General features: G+C 44.1%; 2 protein-coding genes across 2 annotated transcripts; one reads left to right on the top strand and one right to left on the bottom strand.

Annotated features, from left to right (window-relative positions):
* The first annotated feature begins 243 nt into the window (after positions 1 to 243).
* On the top strand, positions 244 to 3695 carry tubb2b (tubulin, beta 2b). The gene is made up of 4 exons (XM_080739653.1): positions 244 to 346; positions 1824 to 1932; positions 2053 to 2163; positions 2267 to 3695. The coding sequence occupies exons 1-4, from the start codon at positions 290 to 292 to the stop codon at positions 3328 to 3330; spliced, it is 1341 nt and encodes a 446-aa protein (XP_080595779.1). The 5' UTR covers positions 244 to 289; the 3' UTR covers positions 3331 to 3695.
* Positions 3696 to 4819: 1124 nt separating this feature from the next.
* Positions 4820 to 7422, bottom strand: bcl2l16 (BCL2 like 16; the record flags this gene model as incomplete). The annotated part of the gene is made up of 2 exons (XM_080738481.1): positions 4820 to 4948; positions 6940 to 7422. The coding sequence occupies 2 exons, from the start codon at positions 7420 to 7422 to the stop codon at positions 4820 to 4822; spliced, it is 612 nt and encodes a 203-aa protein (XP_080594607.1).
* Positions 7423 to 20758: the final 13336 nt, after the last annotated feature.

Below are 20758 nucleotides of genomic sequence, written 5' to 3' on the forward strand. Positions count from 1 at the left end.
TAGGGGGAAGTAGGACATGTCTCGGGATTAGACCACAAAGTCACACGTTCCAGATAAACCCCGACTGACAGCCCAAACCGACCAATGGCGAGCGCCCGACGCAACGCCGATTGGCCCAGAGCCGCGTCGATCAAGGCGGGTCCTGGTCGCGGACCAATGGTGTGAGGCGGAGCGTCCGAGAGGCGGGTTCGGCGGCCATATATATAACAAAGCTGTTCACTCCATTCGCGCACTTTGAACAGTACAGTCTGTCTTTGTTGTGAGAAGATTAATCCTACCTCTCGTCAAAATGAGGGAAATTGTTCATCTGCAGGCCGGCCAGTGCGGAAACCAGATCGGAGCTAAGGTTGGTTTGTTTTCTATATTAATATACGACGTTAATGTGTTTTGTGAGCCGAATAGTTTGGTGGCTGGGGCTTTTTTATTGTTCGGACGCCACAGATTTGAGCCCGTCTTCAGCTAAAACCACACCCAAGGAATGTCACTGTGAATCAGCCTCATGCCCAAACAAAAGGCCGTCTGGTCTGCTTAAAAACGCCAATATGCGCTATAAACTGAAATCATGCCTTAGATATGGATGGATTTAAACCTCGGTTACTCAATTTATCGAATTAACTTGATTTATATTCGAGATATTTGACATTTGAAGGCCGACCGGTAATTTTGACAGTTTTTTAAATGACAGGTTTCTATAGATGCGTCGATGAATGTGGATATTTTTGCTTTGTTGGTTTCTTTTTTGGAGTGATTATGAAACGTTTTGAGTCATTAAGGCCCACTGCAATGCGCCAAACAATGGAGCGATTCATTTGAGATTTGAACTGTCACGTTTTCGCCAACCGCCATTGTTAACTCTTGATTATAGTGGGCTTTGATTTAACACGAGTTAAAATAAATGCGATAATGGGAAAAACGATGCTTTTATAATACTTTTGAATGGTTAAATGCTGTCTGGGGCCTACACCGCATTAGTGCAAGTTCATTGAGCGGCGCGCGCCGCACCCGGTTTTTTCGACGGATGTGGGCGGCGCTTCGGTTGGTGACGTCAGCGCCGCTTTTCAAATCATAGCTGATGGAATTCAGCCAATGAGGGGCCTTCCCATGGCGCGCGCGCCTAATAATGCATGGAGGGAACATTTTTGAATTTATGTAACGTTAAACGTCATAACGCGGTTAGTTAAAACCGGTTTCTCAAACATTTGTCATATCAAAGACTCCCAAATTGATACTTGATCCCACTGATTTTGAAAAGATGACAGGGCTTCCTTTATTGAATGGCATTTCTATCTCTGGGTCCCTAATTTATATTCTAAAATCATAGGTAATTTAACTGTACAAATGGAGCCAAAACATTTTGCACACTTAGTTATAGACTCAAGGGTCCATTTGGTTCCTAACTTATGTAACTAAGGACCCCTGGGGGTCCCCAGACCTAACTTTGAGAACCACATATTTATGTAATGTTGAATCAAAATGCAGTTATGTCAAGATGTTAATGCAGTTGTATAACCTATTGAAGACAAACCACCAAGCAATGTTTATCTTAACACAATGAACACTAGTGAATTCCCCTGACTAATTAATACAACTGCTTTTCCTACAATGGAGATTTTAGCAGCTATATTTAACTGCAAATGATGTATTCTCACGATGGTCTTCCAAGCCCACAAGGCTTTGACGATGCTGCCAAATGGCAACACTGATGCAGGAATTATGGAACCGTCCTAATGCCTCAAAAGCCCCCAGCAGATGTCACTGTAATCTACCATTGCATTTGAGCCGCTATTTAACCTGTCCCTGACATTTTTCTTTTCTTTTGACAGTTCTGGGAAGTCATCAGTGACGAGCATGGCATTGACCCAACTGGCACATACCACGGAGACTCTGACCTGCAGTTGGACAGGATTAATGTCTACTACAATGAGGCCTCAGGTAAGATTGTAATTTTTACATAGTTTAGAGTTTACATACATATTTTATACATGCATAAATGCATTCTTGCTTTCTTTTTAAGATTAATCTTACTCATGTTTATATTTTCTGCCTTCCTAGGTGGCAAATACGTTCCACGCGCCGTCCTTGTCGACCTTGAGCCTGGCACTATGGACTCTGTGAGATCCGGACCATTCGGGCAGGTCTTCAGACCAGACAACTTCGTTTTTGGTACGTTTATTTGTGACTTTATTGACACTGTTAAATACTACTACAGATGTTCTCTTGACAGAACAGGTCATTAATTGAGACTCTCCCTCCCCTACTTTCTCAGGCCAGAGTGGTGCAGGCAACAACTGGGCCAAGGGCCACTACACAGAGGGTGCTGAGCTGGTGGACTCAGTCTTAGATGTTGTGAGGAAGGAGGCCGAGAGCTGCGACTGCCTTCAGGGTTTCCAGCTAACACATTCCCTGGGTGGCGGTACCGGCTCCGGCATGGGCACCCTCCTAATCAGCAAAATCCGCGAAGAGTACCCCGACCGCATCATGAACACCTTCAGCGTGGTGCCTTCCCCCAAAGTGTCCGACACAGTCGTTGAGCCCTACAACGCCACACTCTCAGTACACCAGCTTGTAGAAAACACAGACGAAACCTACTGCATTGACAACGAGGCCTTGTACGACATCTGCTTCCGTACACTCAAACTCACCACACCCTCGTACGGCGACCTCAACCACCTCGTCTCTGCCACCATGAGCGGCGTGACCACCTGCCTCAGGTTCCCCGGACAGCTCAACGCCGACCTCCGCAAGCTGGCCGTCAACATGGTGCCTTTCCCCCGTCTGCACTTCTTCATGCCCGGCTTCGCTCCCCTCACCAGCCGAGGCAGCCAGCAGTACAGGTCCCTCACCGTGCCCGAGCTCACACAGCAGATGTTCGACGCCAAGAACATGATGGCTGCCTGCGACCCCCGCCACGGCCGCTACCTCACCGTTGCCGCCATCTTCCGCGGCCGCATGTCGATGAAGGAGGTGGACGAGCAGATGCTGAACGTGCAGAACAAGAACAGCAGCTACTTCGTCGAGTGGATCCCGAACAACGTGAAGACCGCCGTCTGCGACATTCCACCCCGCGGCCTCAAGATGGCAGCCACCTTCATCGGCAACAGCACGGCCATCCAGGAGCTCTTCAAGCGCATCTCAGAGCAGTTCACCGCCATGTTCAGGCGCAAGGCTTTCCTGCATTGGTACACCGGCGAGGGCATGGATGAGATGGAGTTCACCGAGGCAGAGAGCAACATGAACGACCTGGTGTCAGAGTACCAGCAGTACCAGGATGCCACCGCCGAGGAAGAGGGCGAGTTCGAGGAGGGCGAGGATGAAGAGGAGCTGGCTTAAAGATGTCAGAAGTTTGATGGTGGAGGAGCTGGCCTGAGTGTTTTGTTTATCGCTGTTCCAAGCTGTATTATTTCACTGAACTGTCAGTCATCTGTTCCAATGTTTGTTGAGGAGGGGTGAGTTTGAGAAGAGGAAGGGAGGATGGAAGAGGAGCTCACCTTGTGTTATAAATGTTTCTTCCCTCTATTGGTTTGACTGTCACTCTTTCTGTCTGACCGTTCCCTGTCTGTACAGAACTTTTTGATTCGACTTTTGATTTTTCCACAGGCTGGTAGTCGGATGTTATGTATGACTTGTTACCATCTTGCAGTCATGTTGTCTTTACTGACGTCTGTACTGAAGAAAATAAACCATTTTGCATAAGGTCTTGTTTCCATGACATTATTGCCAGATGTACATGCTCAGTCAGGAGCCAGTGGTGAAATGTACTTAGATAAATGGCTGATCTATAGGCTTGTCGATTTAAATACTAGTAAAAGTAGCTCAAATTAACTATAAAGGGCAAATGTGATCTGCAAGGTTTTTCAACTTTTCAACTACACTGTAGATAAAGTGAAGCATCTGGTGTACTATTAAGCATGGTTGGAACTAAAGCTGAGTTTTGCTACAGTCAGCCTATATTTGCATGCATATAATTCTGTTTGGAATAAAAAGGGGAAAATATCTTGGGCACAGGATAACTAGGCAGGTATATTCTGAACATCAAGATGCTTGACATTGGCAACACTCAATGAGTAAGTACATCAATATCTGAGTGTAGCATGTTATGCTGGTTTCACATAAAGCAACTTGGTGGTAAAAGTATTGCTAAGCATGGTAGATAATTTAACTAAAGCTAAATCCGGTTGATTTTATATTTTGATGCATATAATTCCGTTTGGAATAAAAAAGGAAAAGATCTTGGGCACGGATAACTAGGTTAGTATTATATTCTGAACATGCTTGAAAGTAGGGAAATGGGGAGTGCTATTTACATTAAGACTGTTTTTCACTGCCAGACCAATCTAGTAAAGTAGTCATTGATCTTTCTACTGATCACATGAAGCTAATATCTCAGATTTATATCGCGCTTTTCTAAGTTCCCAAAGACACTACATGGGGGCAAGAGAAAACTAAAACAACTTTATTAGAGGAAAAAAACACATGAAGACTAAAAGGCTAAAACGATTAAAAACAGATAAAAAGGACAGTGGAAAGAGTTAGCTGGAGTAGGCAATGTGAAGAGGTGCATTTTGAAGGTTGGGAGGTTTGAAGCTAAAGTGAAATTCTCAGCATTTACTGTTGGATAAACAATGCTATAACATTTACTGAGGAATGAAAGGTTTCACTCCCCAGTGTATTTATTCACATGGCTCAGATGTTTGCAGGAAAAAAACAGGCCTATACTGTATATTGCATAATCTTTGGAAACCTATGAAATAAACACTGAAGCAAACCCTGAAGCACACGTTTAGAGTTTCTCAGTTCGGCCACTAGGTGGCAATGTTGGTTAAGCCATTTTCTTCCACAAGAAGTAGGTTACACTCGAAGTAGCCAACAGCAGTAATGCCCAGTAACACACTTTCTTCACCTGGCTCTCCAAGTCTTGCTTTTTCCCAAAACGTGTTATGAATCCACTCTGCAAGGAACAAAAATAATGCTTTAGTTTAGACATTTCCACCAACTTTACATGTATTTTATTTGTAAACTCCAAACCAAATATGTAAGCCTAAACCTGGAAATAGCCAGCCTGGCAAGAATTATTTTATAGTTGATCAAAATAGTTGTTCTTATATTGTGATGTATGAATATTATGATGTAAGTAAGCTATACTAGGGGTTTTCAACAGGGGGTTCGGGACCCCTACTGGTTCCTCAGAGTTACTACAGGGTGGCTGGCTGCCAAATATTAGTGGTGGTGGGCACAAGGGGTGGGCAACTTTGACGATGGAGAGGGCCAGGGGGCCACACATTGCATAGGCCTATACTGTCGGGAGAAACCTCCTTTCTCCGTATTTTATTTTATTTTTTTATTTTTTGCAAATGAATGCCCTACTTTGTCATCCAATGTCACAAACAATTGTAAAAATAGCAGATCTACAAGCTCAAAACGAGTTGCAGTGTGATGTTTGGAGATTATTTTTTTTGGCATTTAGTTATACTTGTGTTAACTTTATACTATACAAATACATTAAAAAAAGAATGGAATTGGAACAGCTGAAATCAATACTATAGGCCTATCAGTATTCCGGTATAAACCTGCGGGCCCGCCAGTTGACCATGTATGGGTAGAGGGAAAGAAGAATGGTCCAAGTACACTGTGAAAGGTAAGTTTACTATGTATTGACAGTTTAAGTGGTTAAATGTCTGAAATTAACATCAATTCAACACAACGCTTGACAGTGCTGTCAAACAAGTCTAGGAAGCTATCTACGAAACCTAGGAAATGTTTAATCTGAAACACAATTTTATACAATAGTGGGTGTCCCTGTCCTGTTCCTTGGCCTGAAAAATGTTGAAGACCCCTGGGCTATACAATGGAAACAGCTGCAGTAGTAAGGTCTCTAGTACTGGGGTCTTCAACATTTTCAGGCCAAGGACCCCTTAGTTGAGAGAGAGATGAAGCAGGGACCCCCCACAACCTTCTCAGAGATTCTATAGTGTCATTGTTTGACAGCACAATCATCAGTGTATTTTGGATTCATGTCAATTTGTGTTTTCAGATATTTAACCACTTGAATCGTCAATACTTAATAAAGTTGACCTTTCACTATGTACTTAGTCTGCTCTTTTCCCCCTCTACACCAAACCTCTTTCCCGAAAATAGCCGATCTACAAGCTCACTGCGAGGCGTTGTGAGCATGTAGATCTGCTAAGTTCTCAGAATATAGACATTAGGGTTCAAGTGGTTTATATAAAAAAGGAGAAAAAAAATCCATCACACAAAGATTTGGAGGCCCCCCTGTAGTAACTCCCCTGTAGTAACTCTGAGGTCTGAGGACCCCCTAGGGGCGCCGGACCCCCTGTTGAAGACCCTTGCTCGGGGTCGCCAAAGCGGCCAAATCAAGTTGGGCTCCCATCGACTTTCTATACAGGAGGAAAATAGCCAGAAAAACCTATTTTTTCTGGGTATTTAAGTAGGATTTGAGTCTAACGAGGGGTTTGTCATGATGCTGAATCCATTGCAAGCATTTGTTTTGCACAAAAACATTCCTTGGGCAATAAATGGCCCCAGAAAAGGATGGTTTAGTGATGAAAAGTGAGTCATCACTTTTCACAGTTTTGTGGGCGTTTTCTGGGGCCATGTGTAGCCCAAGGAATGTTTTTTGTGCAAAACAAATGCTTGCAATGGATTCAGCATCACGACAAACCCCTAGTTAGACCCCTCACATCCTACTTAAATACCCAGAAAAAAAGGTTTTCTGGGTATTTTCCTCCTGTATAGAAAGTCGATGGGAGCCCAACTTGATTTGGCCGCTGTGGCGACCCCGAAAGGTCGCCGACTCGGGCGCCCTAGCTAAATCATTAGAGCATGCCCTGGGCTACATCTGTGCAAAATTTGGCGCTTTTAGACTGATTAGCACGAAAAAACCCTAAGGCCTCCGACTACTAGCAGTGTGTGAATACTTACCCATCCACCCTTATCCCGTATGTCGGGGCAGATCACCCTCTCCACATAGCTTCCCAGGCACTCCTTCAGCTGGGGCACGATGCTCTCCATGCCCCTCTCCTGGCAGTGCATGGCCATCTGTCCGGCCAGCACGTACACCGACAGCACGGCGCTCCAGGCCAGGTCCCTGCGGCGGCCCCCGGGCACAGCGGGGGAGAAGTGGTCGTCCAGGATGGCCGTGAGCATGGAGCAGGCCGTGTCCTCCGTCACGTCCTGGAAGACCCGGGGCCAGCGCTTGAAGAAGATGGGGAAGCGGACGAGGAGCTCGTCCCCGGCGTGGCGAAGGGCGGTGGTACAAGCCGTGGGCGCGGGGCCCATGGGGCCGCTGGGCCCTCCGGTGATCACATAGTCAATGTAGTCGTGTGCCATGAGGTGGGCCTCCCGCGCCAGCGGGTCGAGACTGTCCAGGCCACGTTTGGCCTCTGGGATCTCAGGCTGACACATAGACCCTGTTGTTTTCTTCGCTCCTTTCTCCGTCTTCACTAATCACTAGGCTGTGATTCTCATTATGTCCTCCTGACTACATCCATAGATGGCAGTTCCGTGGCCAAGGAGCGCGTTCATTCTCTCGGTCCCATCTGCCTGCCTACAATGATTCGGATACAGCTGAAAGTGTAACCAGAAAAGCATGAAGTAAACATTGTAGTGAACAGTGTAAAGAAGGCACGTGCACACATAGACATCAAAGGTGGCTTGAGCCTCTGCCCCTTTATCCCTAAAAAGTGCCCTCTCCAGACCATGAATGCAGTTTTTACTATGGGTAAAGAAACACAAATTCAAGAGAATTACCTCGTCCAAACTCTCAGTATTCACTTGATTATGCTTAGTTTAGTGTGGTATCAAGTACCGAAAATAGCCGACCTCCAAGCTCACAACGCATCGCAGCGCAACACGTTGTGACCTTGGAGGTCTGCTATTTTCGATATTTGCACCAAAAGGCCCTTTTAGAAATTCCAGCCCCTGCCTCTCTAACATTCTCTGCACGTCCCTGCTGTAAAGTATGCATGCTCACTGTTATTTTACTGCTTTGCAAAACCTAATTAGTAGCAAAAGTTTTATAACTCACCCCTTCCTAAGCAAAAACACACAACCAATGCACAAAGAAAACAAGCCGACAGGTGACAGAATAGTAAGGTCCAAAGCAGCAGTGTCTGTGTTTGAGTCAGTTGGGTCACCCCTTGCCTAGTTTGTGCCGGGGGATAATTATAGAGCCCTTGTTGAAACACTGACACCGATCTTCTGCCTCGTACGCGCAATCACTGGGCGTACTGCTCATGACACAGACGGGGCTAAATAAAGAACACAGTGGACCTGGGCACTGAGGAGAAGCACAGAGTGTTTGTGAGGCACAGCAGACCACCAGCAAAGCATAGGACATTGTTGAAAAAGTATATGATCAAAGTCAATTCACTATGGATGAGTTACAGCTTCCATCAAGCCGTTAACGGTAATATAAGGACTGAATCACCTCTGTGCTAAGTACAGCAGGTGCACAGGAGTTTGTCTCTGATATTGGTGCAGCAGGGACATGTTTACAGTCACATAGTAGGACATACTGTGTGTGTGTGTGTGTGTGTGTGTGTGTGTGTGTGTGTGTGTGTGTGTGTGTGTGTGTGTGTGTGCGTGCGTGTGTGTGTGTGTGTGTGTGTGTGTGTGTGTGTGTGTGTACGTGCGTGTGTAAGAATAGGGAAAGAATATGAATGTATGACATGAAAGGATTCACGTCATACATTGTCATGTCATACTAAATTGAGACACATTTTACCCATTTTATGCTGACACTGTGTCTCTTGATTCAATTAGCAGATATTACCTAGAAAAGCACTGTATACATTTCAGATATTATATTACTATTGTTATTATTATATGTGTGCACATCCATGTACACACAAACATACATAATTCACCCTTTGTCAGCCTTCTGATTGGTCCCTGAGTGACCAACCAGCAGGCTCTTTCTGCCTTGTCCTGCCCTGGTTTTTTTTTTTATGTTGAATTAGCTAAAACATAATTTTTGGAGAAATAAAAACATTTAAAAACATTCCCAGTCACTATGCTGCACCTGAGAGGCTTTTTTCTTTTTACTGAAACAAAGTTTAAAATGAGAATTGAATACACAAAATAACAATAAGGATCAATTGAATTTCAATGGTAGTGGATGGAGAGAAAGGACTTTTGTCCCACCGAGACACAGCAACCAATGGGTGCAAAGAGGGGCGGAACAACGGGCGGGACTTGACAAAGGGTGAATTCTGGTGACCCACTTTTAAAAGATAAACATTTGTCAGTATCAAAATGTAATAATGCTACTATTTCTTTCACAATTAACTCATATCCTCCTTTTAGGCTATTAGCCTATAAGAATACAACAACTTTATTTCACTCATATCTGTCCGATGGAAAGCCACCATTACACTGGAGACTGACTTGGCGATGCAGCGACAGCCTAAAATAGAAAGCGCCTCCTTTACAGAATCACAATTTTCCGGTCAAAAACCATCAACAGCTTTTTCCTTTTGAATAATTTGGGGATCCGCTTTATTGTTTCAGGGGATGTGACAGGGAAGTGCTGGCTTTGTGGTTTTCACAGCTTCCTACTATTCACCATTGTGTTCCTCTGGGGCTGTGACTCTTGCCAACCGACCTCCAGTCAGTGTTGATTTCGTCGACTAAAACTATGACGAAAAATGTTTGTCGACTGCGTTTTTTTCACTGACGACAACTAAATAAAAACGAAATAAAAACTAAGCTGTGATGACTAAAACTAAGACTAAATATGTTGACAATTTCGTCAACAAAATAAAAACTAGACTAAAATATTAAGGGAGGGACTGGTGGAGAAGAGAGTCATTTTATGTTTGGTTGCTCTCCGGTGTTGCGTGCTGAAAATAGCCGATCTACAAGCTCACAACGCGTCGCAGCGTTGTGAGCTTGTAGATCTGCTATTTTCAGCACACAACCAAGTGTAAAATCAGTCATTACGATTCCATCAAGGCCTGCCAAAATACATTTCAGTTGACTAAATCAACTGTAGATTTAGTCGCCTAAAATGTTATGACATTTAGACAACTAAAACTAGACTAAAACTAAAACTTTTCAGGTGACTAAATTATGACTACAACTAAATTACATTTTAGTCAAAAGACTATGACTGAAACTAAATCAAAATTTGCTGTCAAAAACAACACTGCCTCCAGTATAGGCTGCTGGGTGGAGACTTTTAGGCCTCAATCTAGGATTTCACCACTTGGGAGCAGTGGTGTGTTAAAATAAAAGTCTGGGTTTCCGAGGCTACTAAAGCTATAGTCAGTCACTGGGGAGTGTTGGGTATATGGACACCACACTTAAGGAATTTGAGACAAGATATTTCAAAATAAAAGCATACAATTCTATCCACAGGACAGTATAGATTCAACCTTTTTTTTCTTTAATCAATTTTTAGCATAAACCATATAGCTCCTATTATATATACACCAGAGAATCTATGTAAATCCATGTCATTCAAACTGCATTAAATCAGAACTGTTTAAACTATGGTTAATGGCTGTGAGAGGAACCATAAAATTAAGTGTTATGTCCATGTTAAAATGTGAGATTGAATCGACCTAACAATCAGACACGTGTGGATAAGTCTTCATTGTGCTTTAAGTGTGTGTTTTTTCTCTCTCTCTCTAAGGCGAAGGACTTTATGCGTCACTTGGGGATCAATCAAACCCACTGTGCATGGCATTTATGCCTGTTGTTAATACATTGATTTATAAAGCAAGCTAGGGCATGATCAAGTGGCGCTATTAGCGGCTCCGTGTGTTCCCCCACCATCTGGCGCTTACATTCAGAAATGTGCACAGGACGGGAGGGACGAAAGGGGGCCTAACTTGCCCCCAAAGCTAATGGCTACCTCTTTTCTTTTTCACTGCAGGGCCAGGATATAGGGGAAGTGACAGGTTTGATAGAGGCCCTATCAGGCCCCTCATATGTTCATGCAGCAACATCTGCAAGCCGGGCCAACTTCCTGCTTCGGAGCGGGAGCTATTTGAAGTGGAGAGGGAAAGGAAGGTGCTAGGTTCAAAAGGAAACCAGGGGCGTCAATTGGGTATGGCAGGGGTATGCAGCTGCCATACCCTGGGTTCAGGAAGGAAAATAAAAGTTACCTTTAAATGTAAATCCATGAATGTCTCTTTGTCTATCTGCGCTGGTTATTATGTTGTTAAAGTTATACCATGTAACTTTTTTTATAAAACAAATCTTAAAATGGTCCTAACTGTTAAATCGCTAAAGTTTTAGAACCCCCACTCCGTTATTTTCAGCTTCAAAAGCCTTCTCTTTATATGTTTTCTATGAGCCTTGAGGGGGGGAGAATTTCGCGGCAAAATGACGTCATCATACTACCGGCCAATCACAGCGAGGGTTATACACTGCCGGCCAATCACAGCGCATCTTGGAGTGGGGTCGCTAGGGCGGCCATATTTGTAGTCTCCCGTGTGTCTCTAACTCTCTATACTCCGGTGCACGGTGAAGCATGGGTTATCTCCGGAATGGCTGAACGCACAGGAACCAGGGAACCCTCAAAAGATAGATCTAGGCGAGGTGGAGGCAGACGCGGGGGTGTGAGAACCGAAAAAAACGGCCGAAAGACGCGGACGCGACCGAGGTTTGCTACAGAGCTACTGACCACAAGTTGAGCAACTTACACAGTATAGCTTTAAATTACAGTAAAAGAACTACAAATACAACATTTTACAAAAATGGTCACTTTAACAAGGTATTATAATTATATTCTCCACACTTGTATTCTCCCCAGCTTGACAAAATGGTATATTCCCAGGTTCCGCAGGTCAGCTGCACAGGTGCAATGCATTATTGTTAATTGTGGCACGTTTACTAACATGCTAAGTTTAGCTGCACTTGAACAACCATTCCAGGCTGCCATATCCAGCCCAAGAAACTGTAGTAGAAACCTGTGTAAAAAACTGACATAACTCGACATTGTGAAAATAGCCGATCTACATGCTCACAACTGCGAGGCGTTGTGAGCATGTAGATCTGCTATTTTCACTATAGAACCTTGTTATACAAAATGTAATGCCTCTTTTCCATGAGGACTCCCATCTTTGCCATACCCTAGCTTTTGCTGAACTGACGCCTCTGAAGGAAACTCAGCTCACTGTGTTGAACCGGTTGATTCCAGGGAGCATTTCTCACCGAACCTGCTTTGGAACCATTATGAGAATTGTGTTTCATTTGTTGTTGTTGTTTCCTCTTTTTTTCTTCTTCTTCTTTTTTGCAATTTGAGTTCTGACTCTGAATGCTTGTGTGCCCTTTAAAATAGCCACTTTGTCTTGGAAAAAAACAACAAGAAGAAAAAACAAAACAGGATTTACTTCATGAGCAAGTTGGAAACACCTCTTCAATATCACATTGCAGACAGTAATACAACAATAGCAAATCTCTAATGCTTTGTTATAAAATAACATTCAGTCCTTTTCAGGCACTTTTATAAGGAAAACTAAAGGATGTATGTGATTATACTATTATTGTTGTTTCATATGGATCAATTCCATTTATCTGCTACCCACAAAAGCATATTTAAATTCTTATCATTATTGCATAGGTCAGTGCAAGCTGACAGAAACATGCACGCATGCACGCACGCACGCACGCACGCACGCACACACACACACACACACACACACACACACACACACACACACACACAGGCTATATAAGTGCAACTTGGCTGTCACCAGGAAAAGATGTTAGTCTGTAACTGCTCTCATACATACACAAACACTCCACAGAGAAAGGGATGAGCAGACTATTATTTATAATTTTACAATGGAAATGCAAACAAAAAGGAATCAAATTCAATGTAATACCTTGATTTACATAATATACATATTCGTACACATTACAAACAACATACAAAGTGTGCAATAAATAACTACGATAAAAAAAAAGATCAGTGACTGCATGCCATGGTATGGGTCACATTTAACCACTTGCAAAGCAGAAACAAAACAGTCTTGTTCTACTGAATGGAACGACTGTGCCTGTCTGCCTCTCAGTCTGCTATCTGTAAACAGCAATAAGAATATCTCTCGCTGTCAGGAAGTGGCTTATCAACATCTACACAGAAGCTGAGACGCACTTTGAAGTTACTACCATTGCAAAAGAAAAGAGTAGATAGAGAGGGAGAGAGAGAGAGAGAAAAGCAAAAAAATAAAAATAAAGAATGCTTAGTTAGACAAGACTCCAAGGTGACAGAGGAAGGTGAACGAGACAGACACAGACAGATGAAAAGTGAGCCCCCCCACTTCCATTCTCCTTCCAGGGGCGTCACAAAGGGGGGGGGGGGGAGGGACTGAGTTATAGGGCCCAAGGTGGAGGGAGCCTTAATTATTTTATACTTTATTGAAAAATAGCAGATATACAAGCTCACAGCGCGCTGCGAGCTTGTAGATCTGCTATTTTTGAAAAGTCGTGAAAATGTGAGCAAATCTTTGAATATGTGTTTTTTAAGCAAACATTTGTAACTCAAATTTTGCTTCTGGGGGGGTCCCTGGAACTAAATATTTTGAGATGGGGGTCCGTGGCCAAATACACCATTTTGGGGGTCCTTGACATGAAAAGGTTTGAGCACCACTGACATAGAAACATAGGCTTTTCAAAAAACATAGGTTTTTCCAAAAATCTACAAGCTCGCAGTGAGCTTGTATATCTGCTATTTCTCGATAGTTAAAGAACAAAATAATGTGTTCCCAGTCTAAATTAGTTAAACCCCCTATGAAGAACATTCATGGGGGGCCCACAGTGAATCCTTGTACCCAGGGCCCAGAATTTGGTGCGACACCCCTGTCCTTCCCGCCAACCCATAGTCAAACAATCGGCCCTTCAGCGCCGACCTCCCCTCCTCCTCCTCTTGTTTGGAGGCTCCCATCAACCTCACAGCAGGGGGTGTGGTCAGAAAAGGGAGGCAATTGCTCTGAATTTGCGGGTAATTGAAAACACCTATATCCCCCTGTCTTCCTGGGTTTAAAGCAGGAGGGAAAAAACCTCTCCTTCCTTCAGAGCAGGGACATGCTGGGCCCCATGATTCAGCCCGGGAAAAAGAGTTGGAGAGGCCCTCATTGCGCGCTATAGAGAGAGATCTCTCTATAGCTCTGCTGCTACTCAAAGATTTGCCATTTCAGATCATGACAAGTGACAAGCCAGTGGGCCAATCACATAAGTTATATTTCGTCGTTGTCGGGTGGAAATCTTGTTATGTCCAAAACCGTTTGTTTTGTATTCATCATTTTAAAAATGATTTAAACTAGTGAAAACAGCCGATCTACAAGCTTGTAGATCTGCTGTTTTTACTACTTTTGTGCGACGGCCTTGAATGATGAAGCAGGGCTTTGCTTTGCGAAAAAATGTACAAATTTGGAGATACAAGGCTTCTGCCCGACAGTGACGATTTACTTTGTTGGCCGCCCAGCCCCCAAAATGGAACGAAGGCCGACATTTTACTTTAAAATGTTTTCCTAATGGCCGGCCTGGACCGGCCGACAATGAACCGGTCGTTCAGGAGTTGTCCCGCTTTTCCCAATGGCCAGCACGTCCCTGATCTCCTTCCTTCCTTCAGAGAGCACTTTCTACACCCGCGCGGTTCAAATGGCACCACTTTCAGTCCCGGTCCAACGGCCTCCCACTGGACTCAATTGATGCAAACTATTCTGTCTGACGGAGAGGTGACCCACACACGCCGCGCGGCTGCCCACCGTCTCCCCGCCCCACCCTCTCCCCAATTGCAGGTATTGATGTGCGCTTATTGTTTCCCTTCCGCGCGGGGGGTGGAGTGGTTTGCGCCGGAAAATTGGGGGACCCCTCGGGCGTTAGATGGCTTTTATCGATTTCCGACAGCCTATCTTCTCCCATTTACCCTCTCTTCTTCCTAGCCGTTACAAGCTTTTTAGATAGTGGGCTGTATCTGCAGAGGTGGTTATTGTTGTTAAGTGGCGGCACTCTGTTCCACAGATGCAAAGCCCACGTTTTTTTCCTTCCTCCCCCCCTCATGCCGCGCTGATCAATGCATACAGAGGAAGAAAGTGTCCCACACACAATGCAGTGTGCCTGGGGCGGTTCTGCCTCCCACGTGAATCTGCTATTTTCAAATGCCTTCTGTTATAAACCTGCGTTCATTGTGTAATGTGTTTTCAAATGAAAATGGAACATTGTGCTGAATGAGCACTTTATTGAGACGTATAACGCTATACCGGCCAATGTGTGCACATACACCTACCCGGTCAGGTCATCTACAGCAGGGGTTCTCAACCTTTTCAGGCCGCGACCCCCAAAAGAACCATATTTTAACTGGGGACCCTCCCGCCCTGGCAAGCACTAAGAGTTGAGGCATTACATTTTGTGTTGCGAGGCGTTGTGAGCATGTAGATCTGCTATTTTCACAATTTCTGTCTCTAATATTTGACAATTTGGTCAGTGTTTAACTCATTCTGTGCCAGATGCCAAAATGGCTCCAAGGTAGCTGTGCCGAGATTTTGTATGTTTTTCTTTACTATGCAATGAAAAAAAATGATTTTTTTTTTATAATTTTTTTCCCCACAGAAACAGACACAGTTGTTGTGATTCAGTGGCAAAAATAATTTTGTCAATCGGACAAATGGTTCCAGAGATAGAGCTGTTTGAATGAAAAAAAGTGTCCATCCACTAGAATGGACACACATGAACACACATTTTCTCAATCAGCTAAACGAGGGAGCGAACACACAAACAGAGAAAAGCATCTCTCTGATCTCAGGTCATTTTGACATCTTTAAAAAAATAAAAATAAAATGAAAAATAAATATTTTTTTTTCTATGTAAAAAACACAAAAACCGTCATAAGCCGTCATTGGCACACAGGGCTATTGGAAAAAAAAACGTCATAAGCCGTCATTGGCACAGTTTGCCATTTTAGAGGTATTAAAAAGTCCTTCAATTGTCACATTAGAAATGTGCGTGCCGTGTACCCCCTCTATACACTTAAACTTTATGTCGGTTTGTTTACCGTTGAGTGAGAAAACAATGTTGCAGGTTAATCATCTGGGGACCCCCCCAAAATAATTTGGGGACCCCCCCTGGGGGTCCCGACCCACAGGATCGGATCTACAGCACAAACGTGATTGTTTTCCCCTCCTTGCCAAAGCATAATGTCAAAATATGGTCCAATTCTACACCTCTTTTCAGACTATATGTGGGCTCCCTTCCAAACGGGCCCTGCAAGATTTGTTGAAACATGTTGGCACCTCCCTCGCTATTTAACATCTGCTCGCCCCCCCGCCGTACCCACTGCTGCCTTACAGTGGATTTTCCAGTGCAATCTACCTGCGCTATAGCCTATGGTCAAATGGCTGCTACAACCTTCTGTATCAGTGTAAAACACATTTAATAACTGGTAAATGGTGCGTTTATATAGCGCTTTTGATAAACTAGTCCTTTACCCGGGAGTGTGTGATCAGGGACCGATGGGGGTGGTAGAGCTCAGTGGTAGAGAAACCGTCATTAGAGCACAAAGGGTTCCTGAAGAGTTCCCAGTTCGAATCCGTGCTCCTCCTGAGTTTATGTCGAAGAGTCCTTGAGCAAGACTCTGAAGCCCTAGTTGCTCCCGGTGAGCAGGTTGGTGCCTTGCATGGTTTCCTCTGCCATCGGTGTATGAATGTGTTGTGTGAATGGGTGAATGTAATGCACAATCTATGTAAAGCGCCTTGGATAAAAGCTCTATATAAATGCACCATTTAATGTCAGAATAATGTTAGAGAACCCAGACGTGTGACCGCTGGCACTCTTTTATGCCCATATATGGAGTTCCGTGTCCAGGCCAGTCATCTCCAAATTTGGGCACTGTAGTGATGTCAGTCAGTGATGTCACTTGGGCTTTGTTGATGTCAGTTGGGCATTGTAACCATGGTGGAGTTTAGTATCAGTGATGTCAGCATGCAGACAGACGGACGGACGGACGGACGGACGGACGGACGGACGGACGGACGGACGGACGGACGGAGGACAGAGATTCGCTAAATCAATAGTTAGATTGTGCATTCCATTCACCCATTCACACACACATTCATACACCGATGGCAGAGGAAACCATGCAAGGCTGCACCCCAGGAGCAACTAGGGCCCGGGGTTCAGAGTTTTGCTCAAGGACACTTCGACACTAAACTCTGGGGGAGCCCGGGATCGAACTGGGAACCTCGAGGTTCCCATCCAGCCGCTCCACCGGCCACTCTACCCCTGTGCCACTGCCGCCCCTAGATACATTTAAACAACCTCTCAACAAACCAACTTCTTTCATTTCACAAAAAATGAAAGTGAAGCAGCCGGCCCGGTAGATACATGTGTCTCGCTTTGGCTGCCGTAGTCTGTTGGGTGTGGGGAAATATAGACATGGGATATGGGGGAGCCTGGACGATGTACCACAGGGGAAAACGGGATATTAACCACTTGAACCCTAGCATCACTATTCTGGGTGGAACATTCGGCAAACCTAGCCGATCTACAAGTTCACAATGCATCAAAACACGACGCGCTGTGAACTTTTCGTACATTGGTTCTTTTCGGTGAAGACATTTGGTGTAGAGAGTGGAAAAAAGAGGGGATGTACAGAGCCAACTCAGGCCAAGTTTACTAAGTATAGAGGGTTTAACCCTGCAAGACCCGAATTAATTTCTACTGGCCCAAAAAAATAAATAAAAAATCAGATGGTGTTGTAGGAGTCGCGACCGAGTATTTCCCGGTGAATCTGTGCGCAAAGGTGGGGGCCGATGGGCAAGGAGGGTTGCGAGCTTATGAGAAACAACTAAAATAAGACCTTAAAACCTGGCGAAAACAGTTGCGTGCATTAGCGGAAGATGACGATAAAGGAAATCATTTAATGGAAAACATTAAATTAAATTCTGAAAAGCCTACACGGCCTTAAAACATGGCAAAAACAGTTGTGTGCATTAGCGCAAGATTAGATGAGGATAAAGGAAATCATTAAATGGAAAACATTAAATTAACTTCTGAAAAGGCTTTTAAGCCTACACTAATAGCCTACTAAAAACTAGTGAACCGCGATCACGTGAATAATTGTGGTTGTAAACAATAACACAGACAATATAAATCCTTAGTCTAGTTGTGGGAAGAAAAGGATATCATCATGGCCCCAAATAACGTTTAAATATCTTGCAATTGGCGACGAGTCTCTTACTAAATCGGCAAGATTACATTACATAACATGATACATAAAAGCTAAGCTATCACCTCTCCATCATCAGCAATAGTCAGTGGTGCGTGTCTGTCCCCCACACTCCCAAGCCCCCACCGTTGCGCACAGATTCACCGGGAAATACTCGGTCGCGTAGGAGTCCTAATCACAGGAAAATGTAATGTTAAAAAATTAATAATGTTTTTGTAAGGTTTTATAGCCATGAATCATAAATCATAAATCATGCTCTAATTTGCATTGTGGGGATATTTTTCACAATAATAACATATGTACATGTTCTAATGATCACGAAAAACAATATTACAGGCATTTTACTTATGTTTTAGTGAGGAATAGCTTCAGTTAAAAAGTGAGATGTTGTTCGTCCAGACGCTCTAATTTCAACTTCTCTGGGAGGTGTGAATGTCATTCTCTGTGGGGGGTATTTATTTATATGCAAATATCGTGGCCAATGGCATTGTAATACTAAACAATAGGATTTAATGGTGATATTAATGTGAAAAAAGAACAGGAAAACTAATTATGATTATTTTTTTAAATGATTTAAAAAATGTTGCCAAAAAGCAACGCTGGGCCTTGACTGAGTTAGCATTAGTGAGTTAAGAGAGCTCTGCTTTCTGAGCACACTATTAACTTCTTTATAGTGGGCTCGCTGACAGCATAGTGTGTGTGTGCGTGCATGCATGCCCCTGCATGTAATGTCAAAATACCACAGGTCACACTGCTGTTCATTGACTGTTATGGACACTTTTATTTGGCACTGTATTGATAGTTGTGCTTAAGTGTTGCTATTTGCCTTTTTTAAGTATGGCTGTTACACTTATGAGCGTTGACTGTTTTTGACACTTTATGTATATATTCTTTGTTCCCTTTCTTTGGTGTACCTTGCTCTTTACCACACACCGTTCATTCTTTTCTTTTCATACTTCTCGGTAACTTTGTAAATATCCTTAAACTGCTGTGCTGCCTCCGGGCGACTGATTTTCCCCCTTCGGATAATAAAGGTATCTATCCATCTGTTCATATAGGCTCTTAGAGCATGATTGGTTCCTTATGAGCATGTAGCCTATAGGTCAGTCATGAACATGGTTTTATTTCTGACATCCACACCTCTGCTCGTGTCCACATTGGTTTCAACAGCGTCACCACGCTGTCACCACACAAGCTCTCAACGCCTCGCAAACGCGAGGCGTTGAGAGCTTGTAGATCAGCTATTTTTGGCAAGTAGATTTGGTGAAGAGGTAAAAAAGAGCAGACTGAGTACAGAGTGAAAGGTTAAGTTTAGTAAGTAACGACGATTTAAAGAGGTGGTGCCATAGTTTTGTACTTTTTCTGGTTTTCATGTGTCTAGGAGGTTGACAGTACTTCATTAGACCCCCTGGTGTGGTTGTTATGAGCAATTATGCATTCTCCTTTTATTTGGGTTTTTAGCTGGAGGAGGCCACCTGCTGCGTCAGACGTGCCGTTCCAAAAACACCCATACTTATTACATCATAGAATCAACCCCTCCCCTAATTACCATTCACCCAACCCAATACCATTTGAGCATACAGAAATAGAGCTCAGAGAAGCTCAGCTGTGAAGCAGGGACGTGCAGAGAATGTTAGAGAGGCAGGGGCTTAAACTGCTAAAAGGGCCTTTTGGTGAAAATATCGAAAATAGCAGACCTCCAAGCTCACAGCGTGTCATGCTGCGACACGTTGTGAGCTTGGAGGTCGGCTATTTTCGGTGCTTGATACCACACTGAACTAAGCATAATCAAGTCAATACCGGAGATGTGGCGTAACAGCATGGATTTCTACACAGAGAGGGCAATTCTTTCAACATAAGATGCTGAATTCAAGTTCAGGTGAGTTTGGACAAGGCAATTCTCTTGGATGCTGCCTTCAGGTATGGCATTGAAAGAGGGCATTTGCGTTTCTTTCACCATAGTAAAAACTGCATTCCTGGTCTGGAGAGGGCACTTTTTACAGAAGGATAAAAGGGCAGGGGCTCAAGCCCCCTTTCATGTCTATGTGTGCACATGCCTGCTGTGAAGGAGAGGCGAGGTGAGAGCAGAGCGGTCTCTCCGTGCCAATAACCACCTCTCATCAGCACCCCTTTGACACCAGCGTTCACCCGTTGGAATATGTATCATTTTCACGAGCATGCTGCCTGCTCTCTAGGATGTCTCATTTGCAACTTGAGGTTCTACAATCTATATCCTGTTATAACAAAAGTCTCTCATTTAGATTTAGCCAAGGGTGGGAGGTAAACGACGGCTCATATCTACACTCACACTCACACGCACACGTACACACACACACACACACACACACACACACACACACACACACACACACACACACACACACACACACACACACAATCTCTCTTGTTCTCTCGTTTCCTCTCTGTCTCAATTTTGCATTTTGTCTATATATAACTATATTAATTTAGCAAATGTCCGTCCGTCCGTCCGTCCGTCCGTCCGTCCGTCCGTCCGTCCGTCCGTCCGTCCGCCCGTCCGTCCGTCCGTCCGTCCGTCCGTCC

This window comes from Nannobrachium achirus (assembly GCF_963921795.1).
Source record: "Nannobrachium achirus genome assembly, chromosome: 12".
NCBI classification, from domain to species: domain Eukaryota; kingdom Metazoa; phylum Chordata; class Actinopteri; order Myctophiformes; family Myctophidae; genus Nannobrachium; species Nannobrachium achirus.